General features: G+C 45.3%; 1 protein-coding gene across 6 annotated transcripts in view; it reads right to left on the bottom strand.

Moving 5' to 3' along the window:
* The window catches only part of LOC109865030 (myosin-10), an 84,624-nt gene that overhangs the window by 19,066 nt on the left and 46,797 nt on the right, over positions 1–18,761 (bottom strand). For 4 of the 6 annotated variants that reach the window (XM_031831252.1, XM_031831266.1, XM_031831259.1 and 1 more), the window contains 17 exons: positions 15,562–15,654; positions 13,532–13,595; positions 13,238–13,336; positions 12,773–12,916; positions 12,466–12,561; positions 11,041–11,159; positions 10,591–10,743; positions 9,429–9,602; positions 9,058–9,231; positions 8,063–8,177; positions 7,731–7,802; positions 2,030–2,223; positions 1,676–1,797; positions 1,466–1,535; positions 1,116–1,276; positions 650–758; positions 359–490 (listed from right to left, as the gene is read on the bottom strand). In XM_031831252.1, coding sequence (XP_031687112.1) covers positions 359–490; positions 650–758; positions 1,116–1,276; positions 1,466–1,535; positions 1,676–1,797; positions 2,030–2,223; positions 7,731–7,802; positions 8,063–8,177; positions 9,058–9,231; positions 9,429–9,602; positions 10,591–10,743; positions 11,041–11,159; positions 12,466–12,561; positions 12,773–12,916; positions 13,238–13,336; positions 13,532–13,595; positions 15,562–15,654 — 2,091 coding nt within the window. The remainder of the gene's footprint in view (positions 1–358; positions 491–649; positions 759–1,115; positions 1,277–1,465; positions 1,536–1,675; positions 1,798–2,029; positions 2,224–7,730; positions 7,803–8,062; positions 8,178–9,057; positions 9,232–9,428; positions 9,603–10,590; positions 10,744–11,040; positions 11,160–12,465; positions 12,562–12,772; positions 12,917–13,237; positions 13,337–13,531; positions 13,596–15,561; positions 15,655–18,761) is intronic. The other 2 variants (XM_031831278.1, XM_031831288.1) reach the window with 1 other exon arrangement.

Here is an 18,761-nt window from a genome sequence, read left to right as displayed (position 1 = left end):
TTGGTTGTCCCCATAGGAGAAACCTTTGAAGAACCCCTTTTAGTTCCAGGTAAAAGCCCTTTTGAAGTCCATGTAGAACCCTCTGTGGAGGGTTCTAACCCAAAATGTTTCTCCTATGGGGACAACAGCAGAACCCCTTTGGAAGCCTTTTTTCTAAGAGTATACTACTCAACCTTCAAACCTAGTGGCTGGACATCTACTACACAGCATGAACTATGGAAGCCAACAACATTCACAACGGCTGGAGCAAGTTCATATGTTGTTTTCTCTCCAGCAGTGCATATTTCAGAAGAATAGCTAGACTGAGGTATGGAACCATGGCATTGGGTTCAGGTACGGGCTCCAGGTAGTAACGCACCTGTTGGTGTTTCCTCTCCATATCCACCAGCTCTCCCTCCACCTTGCTCTGTCTCTCCTTCACCTTGACCAGCTCCTCGTCTTTGGCCTGCATCTCCTCCTCCTGCCGGGTCACCTGGAGCAGAGGTTTCACCTGGAAGGGAAACAGGAGGAGGGTCCCATCAAGGTCAGGGGAGGGAGGAAAGGAAGAAGGGAATAGGATAAGGTGTAGAGAAATGGCCATATGCATCCTGTTAACAGAGGGTGTAGATGTGGTCTCACGGCACGCTCCATCAGTAAAACCCCCACTCACCTTGGTGAAGAGTCTCCACCACTGCCAGTGGCGCAGCTTGAGGTAGGCAGCACAGTTCCTCTGGAGGACCTTCAGAGCACTCAGCTGCTGCTGCTTCTTAGCAAACGCCCTGAGGAGATGCATAATTAAGAGACTGATATCACATACAGCTTTACTTTGGCTACTTAACTTGGCCACAGCTGTATCCCAAACCATATCAATCACAGTGTCATTTTGACTTAATACCGTTTTAGCAACATCACTTATCTGTACTTATGCCGTCGTTTTTGTTGCATTGAAATCAAAGGGCATGAACATGCCTCAGTAATGAGGTGGACATTTAAACCTACTTGACTGAGTGATAGGGGACAGACTGCTGAGTCATGGTACTTACTATGTAAAGTGATTTGAAGTCTGGAAGTCTGGAAAGTCTGGCTATATAAATATGAATTAAGTTCTGAATCCATTATTAACCCTAATGACTCACTTGCGTGCCAGGTAGCCGCGGCAGACAGACTGGAAGTAGATGATGATGTCAGTGATCTTCAGGTCTCTCTCCTCCTCCAGGTGGGCCAGGACTCCGGTCCTGAAGAAGATCTTACTCTGGCCGATACGGAACAGGTTGGGGTCCAGTTCCAACGCTCTGATCTGTTACAATACACAGGAGAATACGAGTAAATGAGAAAGGTCAGCATGCAAATCCAATATTTTTTTGTTTGTTAATTGTGTCATTTTAAACAGGGTGGTGCAATGACACAACTCATATTTTCATAAGTTTCAAAACTTATTGTGTTAGCTCATTGTGTTAGTTAATAGATAACATTGGAAGTCCTTTACCATCCTTTCGCAGGCCTGTTTCCCGTCCATGAAGCCCTTGGGGATGGCATTAGGGGTCAGGATCTCGTACCTGGGATAAATAGAGAAGTATTAGGAGTTAACACACTGGCATATACCCTGAGATCACTGTAAGTGAGGGCAGTCTAGTTGGCTCACAGTGAAGACAAAGAACACAAGCACAATAGTTATGTGTCCTGTTTCCGTGGTTACCTCTGTCTGAACTCCTGGAAGACGATGCGGTTGGGGAAGCCTTGTCTGCAGATACGGATCCCCTCCAGAACTCCATTACACCTCAGCTGGTCCAGAACCAGGTGGGGCTCCAGCTTACCAGCCTGACATGGGAGAGAGATGAAGTGTTATAAATAAATAATGCACAAATCTGGTACACGTGTACAAGCAAAGACTATTACCCATTAACCTACAGAAGGTCTAGCAACATATACTCAGAGAAAACCCTGAAATTAAGAGATCAATTCAAGTCTCACCCCTGTTGGCTATAGTATAGAACAGGTGGCCTGGTATAGTTAGACTGACATGTAAAGTATGACAGGATATACTACTCACCTTCTTCTCGTGGTTGGGGATAATACAGCGGACAAAGTTGGGGTTGGTGTTCCTCAAGGTGGCCATGAGCTTGGTGAGGGACTCCTTGTAGAGCTGGCCCACTGTGCGGAACATGCCCTTCTTGGTCTTGTAGGTGGCTCCGAACGTCGTCTCCGCCATGCCCGCCACCTGGTCCAAGCCCACGATGCGGTCCACTGGCGAGAGAGGGAAGGAAAAGGGTTAGAATGGGGGGGGGGGGGGGGGGGGGGGGGAGGTGTTGGGAGCTGTTGGGAGGTGTTGGGAGCTAAATCACAGACAGACAGACAGACACAGGATGCCGGGAGTAGCAGCAGCCAGCAACAATGTGTGTCAGCTGCGGGTGTGGATAGATGAGGACCACTAGGTATGACTGGCAGCCTCTGGATTGGTGGGGACGGGCAAGGACAGGGCTAGAGGATCACCTAAAACTGTAGCCCCGGACAAGCACAACTGATTCAACACGTCAAGTAATCATCAAGCCCTTGATGACTTGAATCAGGCATTTTTATCCGGGGCTACGACAACGATGTGTGCTGTTGGGGGTACTGGAGGACTGGAGATGGGAACCACTGCTATACAGTATACATGCTTGGTTCCAGGGTCTGTATTCGTAAACGTTCTTCAGGCTCGGTACAGCTGATGAGGGGAGGGATGGTTGCTAGTCTTCTTGAGCAGTATGTTCTCACACTACTCCTTTCAGCAGTCATTCAGAGTGACACCCTTTTAGGATAACCACCATTGACATTGACATTTCACAGCCTGGGACCTTTCGTACACATTGGCTTTTTGCATCATATTAGCATAATCTGACAGTAAGTCACACAGGGCCACATCATATCCATAACTTCAGATTCACAACATGCCTTGCGTTTTATTTTGGTGTGTCATTATTGCTGGGCTGGTGTGTTGACAAGCGTCATATTTACAACACGTTGCATAAAACAGTTTTGATACGAGGCATGCTGATGAATTAACCATTGTTTATCCAAGAGTCCATACAGGTAATTCATCAAAATCAAACCTCCAACTGTGTTATTTGGCTCCTATGTTTTCAGGCAAACAAAACTCCAGGAATGTCCTACAAAGTTCCAGACGTTTTGCATTCAGTCTGTAGATATTGTACCACTGTCACACCTGCTGTGTATCAACGTCTGTAGTACTGTAGAATCGGGTCAAGAGAAATGCCAAATATTACATGTGGTTCCAATTCTCTGTTACTTTGAAAAAATAAAAGGGGGAAATGAATGCCATTAATCTTTCCTCAGTCAAGCCTCAATTCCTTAATTCCCTTTATGCTTAAATATATGCCTTGGAAAGAGAATACAACCCTTAATAAAAATACAGATTCCAGAAAGGAGAATAGGCTTTGGTTTGAAATAGTGAATAACCAGTGCTCTTAACCTTTCCACCATACTGTAAGGAAGCGGTCGAAATGTACACTATTGTTACCCGGAGGAAAATGGGGGAGGGTCATGCTTTTTCAATTTCAGTCAGGGGGAGGGTTCAGTAGTTTTTATTTGGTCCAGGGGAGGGTCATGTCATTCGGAATAGATTAAATGTCATACACTCATAGAAAAAAGTTGCTATCTAGAACCTAAAGGGGTTCTTTGGCTGTCCCCATAGGAGAACCCTTTGAAGAAGCCTTTTTGGTTCCAGGCAGAACCCGTTTGAGTTCAATTTAGAACCCTTTATACAGAGGGTTCTACAAGGAACCCAAAATAGTTCTACCTGGAACCAAAAAGGTGTATTCTACGCGGACAGCCGGAGAACCCTTTTTTCTAAAAGTGTATTGCTCAGTGTTTGAGAATTAGTTGCTTATTATATCTGGATGTGTGCCCGATGCTGCCCCGCCTCCCTGATTCTCTGCTTGGTGCGCAATATCAGGTGCCACTACTGTGGTCTCAATAAAATGATCCATAGACTATACTATATGCTATAAGCCTAGGCTATATGAAGAGTATGCTTGGAAAAGCACAGAGCAACATTATATTTCTCATAAAATGTACTTCCTTCTCATGTTTTTGCGCTGCTGGGATGGTGTACAACCAGGCTACACTCTCAACCAATCAATCAAATTGATTTATAAAGCCCTTTTTACATCAGCAGATGTCACAAAGTGCCTATACAGAAACCCAGCCTAAAACTCTAAACAGCAAGCAATGCCGATGTAGAAGCACGGTGGCTAGGAAAATCCCCTAGAAAGGCTATGAGGAGTAGGCCAGTCCTCTTCTGGCTGTGCCGGGTGGAGATTATAAGTACATTGCCATTAAGGCCAGATTGTTCTTCAAGATGTTCAAATGTTCATAGATGACCAGCAGGGTCAGATAATAATCATAGTGGTTACAGAAGGTGCAACAGGTCAGCACCTCAGGTGTAAATGTCAGTTGGCTTTTCATAGCCGAGCATTCAGAGGTCGAGACAGTAGGTGCGGTAGAGAGAGTGAGAGAGAGCGAGGGAGGGTTGTAATTACACACTGCAATTGACAGGCTGGCCTGCCCTGCTCTTGTTTATGTAGGCTTAAAATCTTTTGTTCAGCCTAACCATTTTCGTCCCAAAAATGCTATGTTTGTGTGCGCGGACTAGCCCTACTGATGTCCTGTTCAGTTTGAGAGGAAGAGCGTGAAGACGAGAAGGAGGACCGGAGGTAAGCTTGCTACTGCTATAATTGATTTTAATAAAAAACAATGTTTCGTTGCCCATAATGAAGCTATTTATCAGAGTTACTGACCTCACAATAAGCCATATTCAAGTAATTTACATAGCTTACATTACGATGAAGTGGCAGCCGCGGAGATGGACAGCGCATGGGTGCTGGAAGGCTAGTTCAAGTCCTAATTCATTTAAACGATCTTCATTTTAATTTGACTTCAGGCTACTAACAACGAGGGCTTTGTGTTGGAGACGATTTCTTCCTATTCAAGAAATAAGAGGTAGGCCTACCTGTTTGACAGATCAAATTATAGTCTACCTTCCATAGACTTTGTCAGCTAAGTCCTTCAGACACCACTACACTCCTTAAATATCTCAGTGTCAGTGGAGGGCTTGGTGTGTGAACTTAAAATCAGGGCGCGAATTGTGGTATGCAAGGGTAGTGTGGATTTTGTGAAAGAAAATGGCATAGGCCTGCCCCTTGTTATATATATATATATATATATTTTAAAACTGAATATATAAAGTGATCAATAACGCAATGTTTGTGCTAGAAACAAGTTGTAAAATGCAGGGGAAAGATGTGAACCAGATGCATATGGGATATCTTTGGTTTGTCTCTATGCCACAACCTTCTATAGCCGAGGGGACAAAAAAAAACTGGGAAGTAATGTGTGATTCTGTCACTGTTGGATTCTAGCTTGAAATATACTTCTTCATGTTACCAGAACTTCTTGATTACTGTACATGTACAAGGAATGTATATGTTGGGGTCAATGGAGGGCGGATAGGAACTAAGTTTATGGAAAGTTACTGACTGAGGGAGTGCAGAAAGTTGACATTCTGTCAAACATGTTATTGTTCAATCTCATGGCTCCTAAGGAGGGAGGCAAAGGGCAACGGTCTGGTTTCAGTCACTGATAATGTAGGTCAGTCGTGGGTTAGGGAGGAGCAAGGAATTCAGGCCCGAGGTCAGGTCAGATGAAGTGAGAAGGAACAGTCCTATCCCACACACACATACTTCTACGCCCACGAAGGTTCCAGCATCAGGCAAGGCCATGACGACACCAGTGAGACGAACCAATTAAGTTACTGACTAGCAACATAGGTGTATTGGCTGTCTAGATGTGCAAGAAGTTGACTCCTCCTAGTAGGAGGGTATAAATATATGTGCTTGTGTAAACATGTCTTTGTCTTTGCAGCTGTATGACCCAGTGGGTGAATAAACTTGGCTTGAGCTTTTTCTAGTTGTCCGTGAGTTTTTACTCTGCTAGTTCAGAACCTAACAGTTGGCGTTGTCGGCAGGATTCACCACGATTTACAGTCAAACTAAAGAGTCCGAATCAGTGAAACAGGAGCCGGCACCAAAAACAAGGTAGGCACAGTTCCTACACCTGTTACCACTCATTCTGACATCTTGGGGGAGATGAGAGTCATAGGCTGAACGAATTATAGGACACGGACCTAGAAAGCCTAAGTTTATTCAGTAGTCCCATCGTGTTACGACCAGCCGTAAAATATTGGGGGAGGGTAGGTTCCGTATGGATAGGTCCCAAGTGGGGGTGTTCCTCTGCAAGATCCATAGAAATATAGGGTTACGGGTAGGTTCCGTAAGAATAGGTTCCGAGTGGAGCTAGTTCTCTGCAAGTTCCGTGGGTGACACTACAGTGTAAGGTAAGTTCCGTTTAGGATCGGTCTCTAGTGGGGGTGTTCCCCTGCGGGATCCGTAAGTGGGACGAAAGCCCCAGCCGCAATGGCCGTGAGGCCGTAGAGTGTGTGCGTGTGTATGGATAAAGTGTCATGCTTGAGTACTAGAATAGTAGGTTGTAGAGAAGTAGTCCATGGGGAAGGACAAAGGAGGAACGTGGATGGAGATAGAAGGTTGCCTATAAGTTCTGGAGGAGAGCCTCATTCACGGTTAGAAAAGCAAAAAGATATTAAAATATTTTCTGAACGTGATGTGTGTATAAGCAGCAGCAATAAGGAGAATGTTTGGTTTATGCCCTATTGGGGCAGGGAACCGTGACAGATTGTGTGGAAATAGGAAGACATCTGTGAATAATTCCGGTTGTCTGTGTTGTCAACAACAGTGATATATGAAGCGTGACACCAGTCTGTATAAGACATTAGGTCTCCCGTATTCTCAAGTAGTAAATAGTCAGACACTTCAGTATTGGTTCTAATACAAAATAGGTCCCGTGACCAAATGATTAGGTACCTATACCATAACTACTCTCCGGGAAGTGGACTAAATTGGTCTGAAAAGCCTGTATTATTGTTTGTTGTATTTTCTTCATGGTGTAATCATTACATAATTTGAATTGAACAAAACAATAATAAAGGCTTTTCAGACCAATTCAGTCTAAGTAGGCAGTATCTTATGCTAGCAGGAGAAGAGCATTACTGAAAGGTATTGCCATCCATTAGCCTAATGACTACTATACTAGTACCGAGACATAGGCGACGACCAACAATGACATGCAGCCTAGAAGCAACGGGAGCCTGTGTATGGAGGTAGGCTTCACCATGCTGCACTGCTAAGCCATGGATCTACATCAGCATGTCATAACATAAAACGTCATACATCTCTATGGACAACACCATGCTGCGCTGCTAAGCCATGGATCTACATCAGCATGTCATAACATAAAACGTCATACATCTCTATGGACAACACCATGCTGCACTGCTAAGCCATGGATCTACATCAGCATGTCATAACATAAAACATCATCCATCTCTATGGACAACACCATGCTGCACTGCTAAGCCATGGATCTACATCAGCATGTCATAACATAAAACATCATCCATCTCTATGGACAACACCATGCTGCACTGCTAAGCCATGGATCTACATCAGCATGTCATAACATAAAACGTCATACATCTCTATGGACAACACCATGCTGCACTGCTAAGCCATGGATCTACATCAGTATGTCATAACATAAAACGTCATCCATCTCTATGGACAACACCATGCTGCACTGCTAAGCATGGAACCTTCTACAGCTACAGTCATTACATTCACCTGGAGGCTCATCAAGACAAGTGACATTGTTCTGTATCTCTACGATACAGAGAGACAGGGGGATAAAAACACCTGACAGAAGAGAAAATGAAAACAGAAAAAGGTGAAAACACAAACAGAGGTTAGAAGGCTGATGTCAGACTGATTACTATTAGTATCATGTTAGCTAAATAAGCAGCAAACATTGTCCCTAAATCCCGAAAACAAATAGGCCTGAATTATGATGAATTAACCAATCTAAGTAATAATAACTGTTAATCATCAAGCCAGTGCTAACACATTCCTTCTCTGTTAACCATGTGGACAGGACAGGGACCGGGGACGTAACTTACCGTCTCTCCAGAGCTCGGCCACAAACTTGTCAGTGGACTGGTTGAGCAGCGTGGCCACGTTGTCATTCAGGGGGTCCATGTTCTTCATCAGCCACTCATCTGCCTTGTAGTCCACCTGGGGAGGGAGGAGAAGGTCAGAACCATCCAGGCCGTGAGAGATATTAGCAATAATTGCCCTTCCGGGATGAATAAAGTTCATTGAATTGAACTGTCGGAGAGTGGTGATGTACAAACAAAATGACTGCTGAGGTTCCAAATTGATTTCACTAGAGATGACATAAGACTCCAAATCATTCCAGGAAAGTGTGTTTAAAGACGACGTCTGCATAATATTGAACAGATGTGGTTACGGTGTACCGCAGGACTGCCTGCACTGAAAGGGGCCCGGGTCTCTAATTGCGCAACACTGACTGGACGCTAGACCTACTAGCCAAACCTTCTCCCACATATCTGATACATAAAACCAGGACTATACTCCTGCGGAATTTGAATACCACAGAGGAGAGAGCGTCAAGAGCGATACAGCAGCCAGAGGTTGATGAGAACAGGATAGGGGCTAGTGATGGAACAGACAATGCCTCAGGACACATTATAACAGTGGCTTTCCAAAAGGACCTGGTGTGTCTCCAAGATCACTACAGGGGAAAACCTCAGAGAAATCAGAAGATCTGGAAGGTCTAGAAGTAAGTTCTGCAGCTTGAAAGGACCTGGTGTTCCTCCAAGAATACTACAAGCCAAAGGCTCTGTGGTCTACAAGTAGTGCAGATGACGTAATCCAAAGTCATTTGTAAGTGGATACATAAAAATAGCCCCAAAAACTGCCTCAGAGGAAAATAATCTGTCTATAATCCATCCCAGTGTATTGTACATGTTTAATCTTGTTTACTCCCGATAGATTTCTGGATTTTTACACCAATCTTTGGGTTACAATTTTTTTTTGAAACTATCCCTTAAACTATCCTCCACCACCTATGTGTAATCTCACCGGTCCGTACCTTGCCAGCGTAGTGGATGATGCAGAAGTCAGCCTTGTCCTTTAGCTGTCTGGGCTTCTGGAACTTGGAGTGGGTGCCCTGCTCCTGGACCAGCTTGTCGATGAAGGTCTTGTCTGTGGCCTTGGGGAACCAGCACTCCTCATCCAACAGAGCCAGCACACCAGGAGGGTTCGCCTGCAGGATGACAGCACACAACAGGGCCGTGTTCAATAGGACACCGGGGAAAAACGGAAAACTAATTGTTTTAGTTAACTTTGTTCCTTACCGATTCACTCTGTTTCAAAACGTTAGCTGCTCATTGAACATGACCCAAGTATCGACAACAGCACAACACCACAAGACACACACACACTCACTAAACGGATACTGACCGGCCTCTCGATGAGGTCGATGCAGGGCTGCAGGTCCAGGCCGAAGTCGATGAAGCTCCACTCGATGCCCTCCCTCTGGTACTCCTCCTGCTCCAGGACGAACATGGTGTGGTTGAACAGCTGCTGCAGCTTCTCGTTGGTGTAGTTGATGCACAGCTGCTCAAACGAGTTCAGCTACAGGAGAAAGGCATACAAATTGATTTGATCTTTTCAGAACTCAGAAACTCAAGGAACTTTGTCTCAAATGTGAAGAAAGCAGTAAGATGGATCATTTCTTAATTCATCCCTAGGGGGAAATTGATTTGTAAGGAGTTTCAGATATGTAAAATCAACAAGACTACATTATTTCATTTATGAAACACCAATGAATACCACTTCTCCATAGCCAAGATGGTGAGATTCCTTCAGCTCAAACTGGCACCGGTAACCTACTGCTTTTTACAGTCTTCGTTCTGAACTATGAGGGTTTTGTCTTTTTAACCAATAAGCCAAAACAATAACTGCAGCTGATTGATTTTTGTTTGCTCTCACTAAATTGATCCCAGGGATCGTGATTTATTTTCCTGTTCTTTTGGCTCAACATTACAACACTGCAGCCAAAAGTTTTAGTGGGGGAATAAACAGCTGCCACAAACCAGAAGGGAAACAGATAGGTTGGGATTTCAGCACAATATTTAGTGATCTTGGGAAATCGAGTGTTCTATCGTCGACAAGGTTCATGTCAACAATGTCTGAACCGTCTGAACTCGCCTCTTGTTGAACGAGCCTCGCATGATAACTATCGTCTATCAAGTCATAAACCAACTAATGACCTTGGTGTGAATGATATAAAACTAAATGAGGATGACACCCAAGAGGCATTTTTAGAAGTGCTGAGATTCCCATAATTGACCCTGAGGAGGGAATGGGTTCAAAGTGCAATTGGTCCACAGGATAAATGATCAGCTGTTTCCCACAAATGTCAATCAGATCATTTTCCCACAAAAAAACATCCTTAGACCAATCAGATGACCAGTTCCATAGACAGGATGAACTAAACCAAACCAAGTCCCCTCTCTCTTCTCTAGCTGTTTTCTCTGTATCTGGAAGAGATGGAGGGACCTTGTCAAGGCCTTATTTGCCATGTATTCAAGTACCTGTAGAGGCCTACGCAATGAAGTACCTGGAAGATCTCAAAGCCAGCGATGTCCAGGATGCCGATGAAGGAGGCCCCCTGGCGTTTGGTACGGTCCAGGGCCTTGTTGATGCGGTGGACCAGCCAGCGGAACAGACGCTCGTATGTGGCCTTGGCCAGAGCCTCCACTGCAAAGTCAGCCTAGAGAGAGAAATCGAGACAGAGGGGTGGGGGAGAGGGGGAGAAAGAGAGAGAGAAATATGCATTCCTTATTAGATTGTCTTTCTCTGGTAAGACTTGGCAAGTGAGTCTGCCATTCTCAGCCTTGGGGGTCGCACGGCTAGACCTCTATTGTTCTAAATCTAACACAGAGGTGGACGGGAAACACACCCCACAGTACTAACCTTATCCTGATCCAGAGTCAGTAGTACAGTGAGTCCATAAAGGGGTGATGAGTGAAGCAAGGAGAGCTTCTGTGGTGTAGCGTTTGTGTCTTACCTGTTCTTTGGTCTGGGCCTTCTGGACGTAGTCTCGTCCCACCTTGATCCTTGGAGACAGGATGGCCCGGGTGAACTCCATCACGTTCAGCCCCAACAGGTGGCACAACTTCTGGGCCGCTGGTAGAGGAGAGGAGGAGGAGGAGGGAGATAGAGGAGGGGTGAAAAAAGAGAAAACAGTAGTAACATTAAATGTTCGTTCTCAAGATGTGATTACAGGCAACACAAATAACTTTACAATACTCAAATATCCCTTACATAGACTCAAAGCAGTAGCAGGGAAAGAAGAAGCAACATTTGAGGTTAAATGTTATTGGGATATGATTATATATATATATTTTTTTTATATAGACCCGACAGATAACCCTATTAATCCTCCAATTCCCATAAACACCAGTGAGTTGGAAAACAGTAAAAACCATATAGGACTTTCCACCACCGCTTGAGACCACCAGAAAAGACATACCACTGGCAGCAGGCCACAGCGCCACATGGTCGGTAGCTAAGAATTACATTCTCCCCCTTCTGCCAGAAGTTGCTCACATTTGACCGTTAATGGTAAAGAATAATAAGCAAGAACTGACTGCCTCCCCCTGCCAGTCCAGTAACTCTAAGGTATGCCTGGAGCAGACCTTGGATCCAAATACTATTTGAAATATTTCAAGTAGTTTGGGCATTGGCTCTAGTCTGCCTGGAGTGTCAGGTGAATGGGGTTTGCACTTTTGGGACTTTTGTATTGGTTCCATTGCAAAATGCAAGCTCAACCAACCACAGCTTAAGTATTTGAAATAACTTAGAATAGTATTTGAACCCAGGTCTGGACTAGAGTTCAGGGTAGGGGGTAGTTAAACACACAGCTATTTAGAACACCCGTGGGTTAACAACACAGACTTGATTTAAGACATGTCAAAACGGCTTTAATGATATTTGTCTTTTGGATCTGGGGGAGATGTTTGATTTTTAAATATTTGTCACAGCGGGAGCTTCTGGAGAGGTAAGAACGATACCATCTGCATCATTTCCAGGGGTAGAGTTGCCAGCGCAGAGCCTGCTAAAAACATCTGCTTCTGTCCTAGATCTGTTTTCCACATTTGGTAATAACTGGCTGGGCCACGGCATTGACATGCACTTGCTACCCTCTCCTCTTTAAATAGCAGGAATGCAGCAGTAACACTGAGGCAACCTTTTCGTTTGTTCTTTCTTCGAAGTAAAGTAGGGGAGTAAATCTGAATAATGATGTTGTTTGAAGGTGTGTGACAGGACCAGGGAGAGATGGGAAGGTTCAATCGTTACAGCTCTGACGTGTGACCCAGCCTGGTTAGCACAGGTCTGGGAGGAAGATGAGGAAGAGGACAATAAGGTCTGAACATGAGAATGTGAGGAGCTTCCTTGACATCAATACATGTGACAACTGCCAACTACCTACCTGTGTTCTCAGGCATAGAGGCCTGGTCTGAGTTCCTCTCCTTCTTGAAGACGATGTTCCCAAACTGAAGCACGGAGGAGACCACCTTCAGCATGGCTGCAAGCACAGAGGACGTTATCATAAACTTACCATGAACGGCACACACTGCTCTGTGTTTGTTGGAATACATGGAACTGTTATGAGCATGGAAAGTTATAATAATGACTAATAATAGTTATAATAATTACTGCAAAGCTGTAAAGTGTTGACGTAAAAAAGGGCTTTAAAAAGTTGACAGTCAGACAGATGAGAGTGAGGAGGGTGGTACCCAGGATCTCGTCGTGGGAGAAGCTCATGATGTGCATGGCCTCCATGGTCTCCTGGAAGTTGTCTTTGTCCTGCTGACCAGGGACGGTAACGTTGCCGTTGGACAGGAAGCGGTAGCTGTTGAAGCCCTCCAGGAGCAGGTCCGCTACACAGAGGAAAGGGAAATGACGTGGAGATAGCTGCTCCGAGGTCACAAAGGACAAAAGGCAAACATGCATTTTTGACAGTCAGCCCACTGACAGGTGATGTTATTGTGATACCAGCTAGTGAGCGACACGGAGTCGCGTCAAGACACCGCGTCAAGACACACAATGTTATTGTGATACCAGCTAGTGGGCGTCAAGACACCTCAGGCCAATGGCTAGAGAATCAATGTTCTGCATGTCAGAGGGTGACTATTCTTTACAGAGGCCATATGGGTCCGGGTCGTTGAAGTTATGCTGATGGTACATATCAGACTACTTACACCTGAGATGTTCTCCCGCCCCACACAGCAGCTGGTAGAAGATGTGGAAGGTGCGCTCGTCTTTGGCTTGGCGAACAGCTCTCGATTTCTCCAGTAGATCTGTCCCATCGCAGTCAAGGAAGGGCAGCCTTTATACAGTAAAGAAAGATATTAACCCCCTAGAGTAGATTTATGTGGCCCCCGCTGGATTCAATTAGCATAATACAACAATACCCATCAAAATCTGTCCGTTTATGTAAATGATTAATATCATAGCTTGCATGGAACATTTAAGCTAGCTGTTTGGAAGGATACAAGTTTCGATGTTGGCCCCGACGATGTATCCGGTGACATCAAAGTTGATCCGGATGAACTTTCCCTGCAGGGAGAGAGAAACGGAGGGTGAGAAAAGCAGACAAACCATTTCACCGCATCCACGTCTCCCTCAACCAGGTCTCACACTGTGCTGCAAGGCCTTCCCTTTTCTCCCTCTGAGTCACATCACAATAAGGCTACATTTGATTAGTCTGGTCCCAGAACTGTATGTGCTTTAGTCAACTACTGTAGTCAGATGAGTTGGCTAAAGCACATACACAGATCTGAGACCAGTCCAGGCCATTGTATTTTATCCTCATTTGGCCACATTCCTGTTGGCCTCTACTGTCCTGGGGTCTGGATTAGACTACATTCCTGTTGGCCTCTACTGTCCTGGGGTCTGGATTAGACTACATTCCTGTTGGCCTCTACTGTCCTGGGGTCTGGATTAGACTACATTCCTGTTGGCCTCTACTGTCCTGGGGTCTGGATTAGACTACATTCCTGTTGGCCTCTACTGTCCTGGGGTCTGGATTAGACTACATTCCTGTTGGCCTCTACTGTCCTGGGGTCTGGATTAGACTACATTCCTGTTGGCCTCTACTGTCCTGGGGTCTGGATTAGACTACATTCCTGTTGGCCTCTACTGTCCTGGGGTCTGGATTAGACTACATTCCTGTTGGCCTCTACTGTCCTGGGGTCTGGATTAGACTACATTCCTGTTGGCCTCTACTGTCCTGGGGTCTGGATTAGACTACATTCCTGTTGGCCTCTACTGTCCTGGGGTCTGGATTAGACTACATTCCTGTTGGCCTCTACTGTCCTGGGGTCTGGATTAGACTACATTCCTGTTGGTCTCTACAGTCCTGGGGTCTGGATTAGACTACATTCCTGTTGGCCTCTACTGTCCTGGGGTCTGGATTAGACTACATTCCTGTTGGCCTCTACTGTCCTGGGGTCTGGATTAGACTACATTCCTGTTGGCCTCTACTGTCCTGGGGTCTGGATTAGACTACATTCCTGTTGGCCTCTACTGTCCTGGGGTCTGGATTAGACTACATTCCTGTTGGCCTCTACTGTCCTGGGGTCTGGATTAGACTACATTCCTGTTGGCCTCTACTGTCCTGGGGTCTGGATTAGACTACATTCCTGTTGGCCTCTACTGTCCTGGGGTCTGGATTAGACTACATTCCTGTTGGCCTCTACTGTCCTGGGGTCTGGATTAGACTACATTCCTGTTGGTCTCTACAGTCCTGGGGTCTGGATTAGACTACATTCCTGTTGGCCTCTACTGTCCTGGGGTCTGGATTAGACTACATTCCTGTTGGCCTCTACTGTCCTGGGGTCTGGATTAGACTACATTCCTGTTGGCCTCTACTGTCCTGGGGTCTGGATTAGAATACATTCCTGTTGGCCTCTACTGTCCTGGGGTCTGGATTAGACTACATTCCTGTTGGCTTCTGTCCTGGGGTCTGGATTAGACTACATTCCTGTTGGCCTCTACTGTCCTGGCGTCTGGATTAGACTACATTCCTGTTGGCCTCTACTGTCCTGGCGTCTGGATTAGACTACATTCCTGTTGGCCTCTACTGTCCTGGGGTCTGGATTAGACTACCCCTGTGCATGAGGCTGTGATCTGACTGTGAACAAACAGAACAAACCTCTCTAATCTAAACTGGATCCAGAATCAAAGCCATTAATGAATAGCAGAAACGTTTCTTGTCCTCCTGGAACGTTCCTGTGTAATAATACAAAGATAATAAAATACATTCCTCTCTATTGATTTCTCTTCCTTATCCTCAAAAGATTCCAGGAAGTTTTGGAAAACTCCCAACAAACACACATGCCAGCTAAATCTGTCTCAAGTGCCAGTTATTTGAGCAAGAGATAGTGAGTGAGATGGCATGAGTGGCTTTTAGTAAGCCACAGAGGAACATACATTATAAACGTAGGGAAGACTTCAAAATAAGCTCGATACGGTCTTGAGAATGGCATTATTTTGGGGAAATATGTATACATGCTTTACTTACGAATCGTGACGAGTTGTCATTCTTCACTGTCTTGGCATTGCCGAAGGACTCGAGGATGGGGTTGGCCTGTAAGAGTTGACGTTCCAATTCACCCTGAAAAAGAGGAGCGATATTACAGCCAAGCACTGGGTCCAAGCACATATGCCCCCTTCCCCCAACTAAACCTTTTACAAATAACAAGCACAAAAAAAATGTTGGCCCAGGATAATTTTTTCCCCCCAATACACACAATGACCCATTTTATGTTCATCAATGTCAATCTAACAATCACATAGTGTCACACAGATTATTGATCATGAAACATATGTAGGCGGACGGACACCGTTTCCCCAGTAATGTTGATGACCATAAAAACTAGTAGAAAAGAGAGAATTGACAGGTATTGGACAGGAAACGACAGGTATTGTAACACTGTAAAAGACAGATCAATGGAACATGTTCAGGAAACCACTTTACAGTCTCTCTGCTCAATATCCTACAACAGTACGTCCAACTAAAACTAAAGAGATAGAGGAGATAGGGAGAAAGAGATGAGAATAAATTGGGCCTGTTCTGTGCGTTAACGGCACGCGTTTCCTGTAGTCTGGTCACTCAGTGTAGAACCTCTGGGTTTGGAATGGAATGGATTAGAACCTTGTTGCTCAGTGGTGGAACACAACAGAGCAGAACTGCAATGACTCTCTCCACACCGCATATGGTTCAGTTGAAGCTCAACCCATCCACAAGCGAATGTTCAAACCCATCTGGACTCATGGCTTGCATCTCCTCTTTCTATTGTGAGACCAACATCAAAGTCATCAAATCAAATGTTATTGGTCGCATACACATATTTGGCAGATGTAACTGCGGGTGTGGCGAAAGGCTTGTCAAATAACAACAAACAAAAAGAAATGCTCCAACGTTGCTTAGGAGCTAGAAGCAGAGCTGCCAATGTCTGTCGGCGCCATCTTGATGATGGAAGCCATTGTCTAACCATCGAGCCTGCAAAACAACCTAATCCAATCAATCCCTGTTTACAATGTCGAGGTACACAGTACAATCATGAAAAGTACCAGTATATTTGTGCAACAGACAAACCAATAAATCTATTCACAGATGTCTCATGTATTGAACAGTACACAGCTGTGTTTCAGCGTGGTGGTGTATTACGTGTGGGGAGCTCGCTGCTGTGAGCCAGGCGGATGGGTGGGTGCTGGATGAGTTGGGGCGAATGAGGTGACTCAGAGAGGAAGGCCATATCTCTCCAGTTAGTGATTGAGATAGAGATCCTGAGGAAACGGACTCAATTGTTTAGCACACTGACAGATACTGGGGAAACAGACCAGTTTAACACACTGACATAAGCCAGAGACACACTCAATCCTATAAGGAAGAATCCGTCATCATTAGAGATCCCGTTAAGGGAAGGAGGGAGGGAACGGTGCTCTGTTCACTTCTCACACCTATCGTAGATCCTATCTGGCTGACTGCCAGGGCGGAATAGAATGTTCAATAGGTATGAAATGGAACGAAACTCTCCAAAATGTAAAGGTGGTATCCAAACGTGTCCAATAAGAAATACTGGTTTTCATCTCCTGTTGCTACAGTATACCCTAATGGACAGGAGGACCCTGTGCAGATGTTTAGACAGGTGGCCCATTACGATCCCATCCAGAACCTCATTCTAGGCTTGGTCATGACTGGGGAATCCAAGATGGCCCACCAAAAAAATAACATGTCCCGTACTTTGAGCTTTTCCTTTCTGCGGCTAGATGGGAATGGGATTTTCCCATTACGTCAAGCTCACCCAGACACATTTTGATTGCTCAAGACGGTGGCGTTTTTCCAGGGATGTCTGTGGGATGAGTTAGGGGTTAGGAAATCAGCCTTGCGTTCAGACGTGAGACGCGTAATGTGATCTTTGGCTGCCAGAGCTGGGCCAGAGAGCCCGACTGCTGTTTTCATTGAGTTTTCGTGCTGCTGAAAATGAGGCAGGAATGAATTGAATAAGCCCGTTCCATCCTCGTCCTGCCAGTGGCAGATTGCACAGACGGTCAATTATAGCATGATCTGTTAGTGTGGTCTTACCATCTCCTATAGTCATTGTCACACGCTGTCTCTATAACAGTGCTTTATGGCACAACTTGACAACACCACACGGTTTAGAACAAACTAGAACAGAGGACATAACGGAGCCTGTTTAATGTCCACAAGCTGCCAATCTCTGCCAAACTCAGTCTACAGACTGGGACCAGACTGGGGAGAGGGTAGGAACAAAGGGGTGAATACAAAACACCAGCAGGGGTCCACTTTAGGAGCATTACAAGCTGACCCACATTCCAGCGTTCCAGAGTGTGTTACTCTTGTTCTGACAGATTCCAGAAACCATCATTGTCATGTAAGGGGGCTAATCACTAGCCGTGCCAACAACTGACAGGCCTGGAAGACCTCCGGGACATGTATTGTACCACATAATCCGGTTTATGTGAGCAAGAAGACCATAAAATGACTGTTGATAGAATGCATTACACTTATTCTGATGAACAGTGTCTGGAAACCGTCATAGCCACGTTAAGAGGCTATTCACTCCAGTGTCAACTACTGTAGGGGGCCTGGAAGAACTCAGGGACACATAGTTGTTGATAACATAGTTGTTGTTAGTGTGACTGCGGACAATGCTAGCGTTTACCACTTAACATTGACACGACTATGAAATGAATGTAATCTTTTGTGAAATAACTCCTCTCTATTCTCAATCTTTCCTCTGTAGCTTTGTAGCCTGTTCAACCTCACTTGTTATCAGTGTTAGGGCCTCCGGGCAGTGCTTTGGCCCAGTTTGTGGAGACTGGGGGGCCAGAGGAACAGTCAAAACCGTCCTATTAAATCTTCAAGAAGAGGCCAGGTGGGGATGTGGGCTCACATCTGCTCCACAGACTAGAGTCAATGGACAGACGTTACAAATCTCTCCAAGTCCACAAGCAGAGTCCCTGCTGGACAGACGTTACAAATCTCTCCAAGTCCACAAGCAGTCACTGCTGGACAGACGTTACAAATCTCTCCAAGTCCACAAGCAGTCACTGCTGGACAGACGTTACAAATCTCTCCAAGTCCACAAGCAGTCACTGCTGGACAGACGTTACAAATCTCTCCAAGTCCACAAGCAGTCCCTGCTGGACAGACGTTACAAATCTCTCCAAGTCCACAAGCAGTCACTACTGGAC

The sequence above is a fragment of the Oncorhynchus kisutch genome, linkage group LG1, assembly GCF_002021735.2.
Source record: "Oncorhynchus kisutch isolate 150728-3 linkage group LG1, Okis_V2, whole genome shotgun sequence".
NCBI classification, from domain to species: Eukaryota; Metazoa; Chordata; class Actinopteri; order Salmoniformes; family Salmonidae; genus Oncorhynchus; species Oncorhynchus kisutch.
This window is presented reverse-complemented; position numbering and strand designations above follow the sequence as displayed.